At 48.8% G+C, this 5,276-nt stretch overlaps 1 protein-coding gene across 1 annotated transcript in view; it reads left to right on the top strand.

The window, feature by feature from the left end:
- atp2c1 (ATPase secretory pathway Ca2+ transporting 1) overlaps positions 1-5,276 on the top strand; it is a 39,462-nt gene that overhangs the window by 26,886 nt on the left and 7,300 nt on the right. Inside the window, exons 17-21 of the mRNA XM_037676055.1 lie at positions 3,172-3,328; positions 4,223-4,393; positions 4,508-4,605; positions 4,747-4,797; positions 4,873-5,039. Coding sequence (XP_037531983.1) covers positions 3,172-3,328; positions 4,223-4,393; positions 4,508-4,605; positions 4,747-4,797; positions 4,873-5,039 — 644 coding nt within the window. The remainder of the gene's footprint in view (positions 1-3,171; positions 3,329-4,222; positions 4,394-4,507; positions 4,606-4,746; positions 4,798-4,872; positions 5,040-5,276) is intronic.

The following is a 5,276-nucleotide window of genomic DNA, read 5'->3' as shown; positions in this document are numbered from 1 at the left end:
CAGAGAACGCATACCGATCATCCTAAAACACAGAGACGAGAGTTTTTTGTTTTTACCTGGATGATCTGCGGATCCTGTCACTTCAGACAGGAGGCGCTGATGCAGGATCAGGTGTTGACATCACACCTGTTAATCTGGGCTTCGCCATAAGTGGAAGGAAGCTCGATTTTCCCGGCCCAGACATTTGTTTTTCTGGAGTGGAATTAAATTCAACCACCATGAAAACTCATTTATCACATGAGACGCCTCTAGAGGTGTTTTTGCACGTCTGCATGTGGATCCAGTAAAACAACGACGGATGATCATTGTCTTTTCCTCTGTGGAAGCAGACCTCCGACTCTGGGGAAACACCTTGTTTTTCTATCAGAGGGAGTCCCCCTCAGCAGACCCACGTCATGGGTCAGTCTTCACGGACACGTTGCTGTCAGGCTGGGGGGGGGACATACCTATCTCAAGCAGTAGGGGCGCTGTGGCCCCACTACACATCAGCCCACATCAATGTTTTGGAGTGTCGCACAGTACTGAATGTGATTCAACACCTTGCTCCTGTGCTACAGAATCAACACGTGTTGATTCACACAGACATCATGATGACTGCTGCATACATAACCATCAGGGTGTGCGTTCAGCCAGATGTTACACATTGTGCGAAAGCTACTGAGTTGGGTTCATCAAAACCTGCTTTTATTAGAGCGGTTTACATATCCGGTGTTCTGATGTGACGTCCAAGGGCGGCCCACGTTACGTGGACCGGATCCTCCATCCGGATCTGATGTTTTTCAGACGCAGCAGAAGTTGGCAAAGCAGCTGTGGACCTGTTTGCGATGCGAGAAGAACGCTCAATGTCAACTACGGTTTTCCCTGAGCCCGCGAGACGATCCATCGCTGGGGGGGGACGCATTTGCTCACAGTCGGTGGCCCAAAACGCTTTTTACGCGTTTCTTTCCCCCCCACCTCCTCTGTTTTTTTACGGTCCATGAACCGAGTTCAAGAGGAGGGATTGACAGCCCTCCTTGGTGGCTCCCGGCGTGTGAACGCACTATGGTTCCCAGGCCTGCAACGTCTGTTGTTGGGTCGCCGTGGAACTGTCATGGAGGAAGGATGCTCTCCTTCAGGCAGGAGGAGCGACCAAGAGTTACCCAGAAATAGGTCAACACCGGTGGGTCTGACCGCTGAGCGGTTCCACTTAGAGGATGGGTCTCCCTCAGGAGATAGTGTGCACAATTCAAGATTCACGTGCTGCATCTACCACAGTTCTGTACACATCAAGGGGACGGCTTTTCAGCGCTGGTGCACAGAGAAGGTTTAGAGACCACCTCATGCCTTTTAAGCGGCGTGTTGTTTTTCTACAACAGCTGATGGATAGGGAGTTGGCTTTCAGTACGCTTTAACGTACGATTGCAGCCATCTCTTCCTGCCACAAAGGGTTTGGAGACAGAACAGCTTTTATCACCCGCTGATGAAGCGGTTTCTAAAAGGTGTACAGAGATGTAGGCCTGTTTTTCACGCCCACTTGTTTTCCACAGTGGGTTTAACGCTGGTCCTGCGAGCCCTGATCAAAGCTTCAATTGAGCCTCTGGATCAGGTTTCATTTAAATTCTTGTCTCTTTTAACAGCCCTGTTGCTGGTTTTAACACCCGCTAAGAGGGTAAGTATTTATCTGCCCTCTCTGTTGCTTCGTCATGCCTTAGAATTAGGCTGACGGGCAGCTCAGCTGATTTAAGACCAACCCAGCTTTTATGCCTAAAACATCACGAGCTCTTTTAAATCAAGAGTGATATCGTTGGAGGGGTCTTTTCCCCCCCACAGATCAGAAGAGGAAGCATCTTTTCATCTTCTCTGCCCGGTGCGGGCGTTGACGTGTTACATAACGCACACAGCTGCAATGCGTTTCAACTCAACAATGGTTTGTGCATTATAGAGATGCTTCTACAGGTCGCCGTTATCCATCCAGCGCTTGTCACACTGGCTGTGTGAGGCCTTTTCTGAAGCCTACAGAGCATCAGATTTAGAGCCTCCTGTCAACCTCTAAGCACACTCGACCAGGGGTATCGCATCTTCGACTGCTCTGCATAATGGTATGTCAATGCAGGACATCTGCACTGCGGCTGCATGGTCAACACCCTGCTCATTTATTCGCTTTTACCTACGTGATGTAACGGCTCGTTCCATGACACATTCTGTCCTTAGTGCTCTAACAGAATGAATATTGTTGTTCTCATGGAACTCTGTTTAAGCTCACTTCTGTCTGCATGCATTACAGTGTGAGATGTTGTTATCAGTCACAAGTCGTGTCTGTGATTTTGGTTATATTGTCACTAATCAGTTCATGATTATTGTTACCAATCAGTTCAATTGATTTATAATCAATTTATGGACATTAATCTGTTTATACTGTTCAGCCATGAACCAGTTGGTTCATGCCCCCCCCCCCCCCCCTCTTTTCAACTTCTTCTTCCCGTTGAAAGTTTTCCGGGGTATTCATGCTTTGTCAGAACGCATAGCTACACAACATGCGTCTGTGCATGGCACATAATTACGCGATGCGTAGTTATGCACATGGGGAGCTGAGTGACAAGACGTTTTTTGGGCAAGCTTCCGCTTCTTACTGTGTTCGAATGGACCCAGTGAGGCGAGGACCACATCGGCTTCGCCCTTTACCCACTAAAGCGAAGGCCTTAAAGGGCGAAGCTTATATGACATAGAACGTTGGTTACGTACTGTAACCCCAGATTCTATGAATATAAGCGTAGCCCTTTAAGCGTCGGGCCTCACTGGCTCCTAAATGGCTGAAGAAAAAAGCTATTTTGGGAGCCGATTTCCCGCTCTTAACGTAATTTATACGGACCGGGTAGGGCCCACACAGCAGGTGGGCGTGGACTAATTTTTTTTCAGTGCTTATGCTCTGCATAACGGGATAAACCCACTAAAGCGAAGGCCTTAAAGGGCTACGCTTATATTCATAGAATCTGGGGTTACAGTACGTAACCAACGATCCTTCCTGTCTACAGCATCAGCATCTAAAACATCTCTTAATGAAATGAGGATAACGAGTTACAACAACAAATAATTTCCCTCTGGGATTAATAAAGTATTTTTGAATTGGATTGAAGTTGTGTGGGTGTGCAGTGGTTTGTGTTGAACTCATCGTGTGTCTGTCCCCTCGGCCAGGACAAGACGGGAGTGTACTTCGTGAAGGGGGCGTACGAGCAGGTGTTCCGGTTCTGCAGCTCCTACCACAGCCGAGGAGACGCTCTGCCTCTGAACCAGCAGCAGAGGGAGCTCTACCAGCAGCAGATCAGCTACATGGGCAGCTCCGGGCTCCGAGGTGACTGGGGGACAGGGGACAGGGGACAGACTTGTCTCTTTGGGGAGGTCCGGTGGTCTCACAGTTTGGGTCAGACTAGTTGGACCTCTTCCTGCTGAGGTAGCAACACGTTCAGTCCAACTCGTTAACTCGTTAAAGTGTTGCACCCGTAGCTGAAAAATATCAACTAGTCAGATTCTGAAGTCCCCCCACCAGGTCCAACTAGTTGAGCCTGGTTTAACTCGAGTTAACTAGTTCACACACACTCACTGCCTACAAGTTAGAGGCCCAAAGTAATCACTAGTCAGCTAGTAAACTCTAACATGCTCACTATTTGACTAGTTGATACTAGTTAAATGTAGTTTATTTATATAGTGTCAAGTCATCTCAGGACACTGAGCAGAAACATTCAGATAAAAATAAGTTAACACTAGTTAACTGAGGGGCAGACTGCTTTGAGTTTAACTCCATCAGACTCCCATTTAGACCCTACTAGTTAACTAGTGAAGCTAAATATGTCGGCTAGTTTACCTCGTTAAAGAGTAAACATTTTAGGCACATTGGATCAGCTGGTAGTTACTTCATAGCAGGCTAGTTAACTTGTAAGAATAAAAACCTGTCAACTAGTTAACTAGTGAGCACTCTGACCTCCACTTTTTAACCAGTAAGACCAGTATAGTTCCACTAGTTGTTTGGGCCTTTCTATTTACCTAGTCTGTAACTAGTCAACTTTTGTTAGTTAACTAGTTAACGCATTAGGTAACATGGTTTGACTAACGAGTTTAACGAGTGTGACCTGACAGGTTCTGCTGCAGGAAATGACTCGTTGGATAAATGCCACAAGTGCTTGCCGTACTCTCCAGAGCTCTGACGTCTTTGTTTGTTTGTTTGTTTGTTTGTTTGTTTGTTCTGCAGTGTTGGCGTTTGCTTCGGGGCCTCAGATGGGGAACCTGACCTTCCTGGGTCTGGTGGGCATCATCGACCCCCCCAGGGAAGGCGTGAGGGAGGCCGTCGCCACGCTCATCGGCTCCGGCGTGGCCATCAAGATGATCACGGGAGACTCTCAGGAGACGGCCGTGTCCATCGGTCAGACGTCTTTCTGATAAAGACACGGTGTGGTGTTTCTGCAGCCGCTTTAAAGGACCCTGTTTGTTTGTTTGTTTGTTTGTTTGTTTGTTTGTTTGTTTGTTCCGTCTGCAGCCAGCCGGCTGGGTCTGTACTCCAAGGGATGTCAGTGTCTGTCAGGAGAAGAAGTGGACCACCTGGACCTGCAGCAGCTGTCCAGCATGGTCCCCAGGGTGAGGACAGTGGAGGCGGTTCTGTTGGACTTTTGGAGGCGGTTCTGTTGGACTTTTGGAGGCGGTTCTGTTGGACTTTTGGAGGCGGTTCTGTTGGACTTCTGTCTGGGTTGAAATGACGGCAGATGTTTCTCTCCACAGATATCCGTGTTTTATCGAGCCAGCCCCAGACACAAGCTGAAGATCGTCAAGGTGAGCAGAACGCAGGTGCCGTCCCACCTGAGCAGCGCCACGACACCGAGTTAAACGGGTTCTGCTTCTCTGCAGTCGCTCCAGAACCTCGGCGCCGTGGTGGCCATGACGGGGGACGGCGTGAACGACGCCGTGGCTCTGAAAGCAGCCGACATCGGCGTGGCGATGGGTCAGACGGGCACCGACGTCTGCAAGGAGGCGGCCGACATGATCCTGGTGGACGACGACTTCCAGACCATCATGTGAGTCCAGACCAGGACCCGGGACCCGCTCCGATTGACTCGGGTCTGCGGGAGTCGGATCTGATCCGTTCTGTTTTCACCAACAATCCTGAATTAAAGCTTCAGTTTCTGCTGATCAGAGCTCAGACCTGGAGCTGCAGCCTGCACTTTTATTTTGAAAAGACGTTTAATCTGGCCCTGATTGTTGCACTTTTATTTTGAAAAGGAGCGGATTGTTGCAGTTTTATTTTGAAAAGG

The sequence above is a fragment of the Nematolebias whitei genome, chromosome 5 (genome assembly GCF_014905685.2).
Source record: "Nematolebias whitei isolate Nwh7 chromosome 5, NemWhi1, whole genome shotgun sequence".
Taxonomy (NCBI): domain Eukaryota; kingdom Metazoa; phylum Chordata; class Actinopteri; order Cyprinodontiformes; family Rivulidae; genus Nematolebias; species Nematolebias whitei.
The sequence above is the reverse complement of the archived record's forward strand: the minus strand, read 5'-3'. Positions and strand labels throughout refer to the sequence as shown.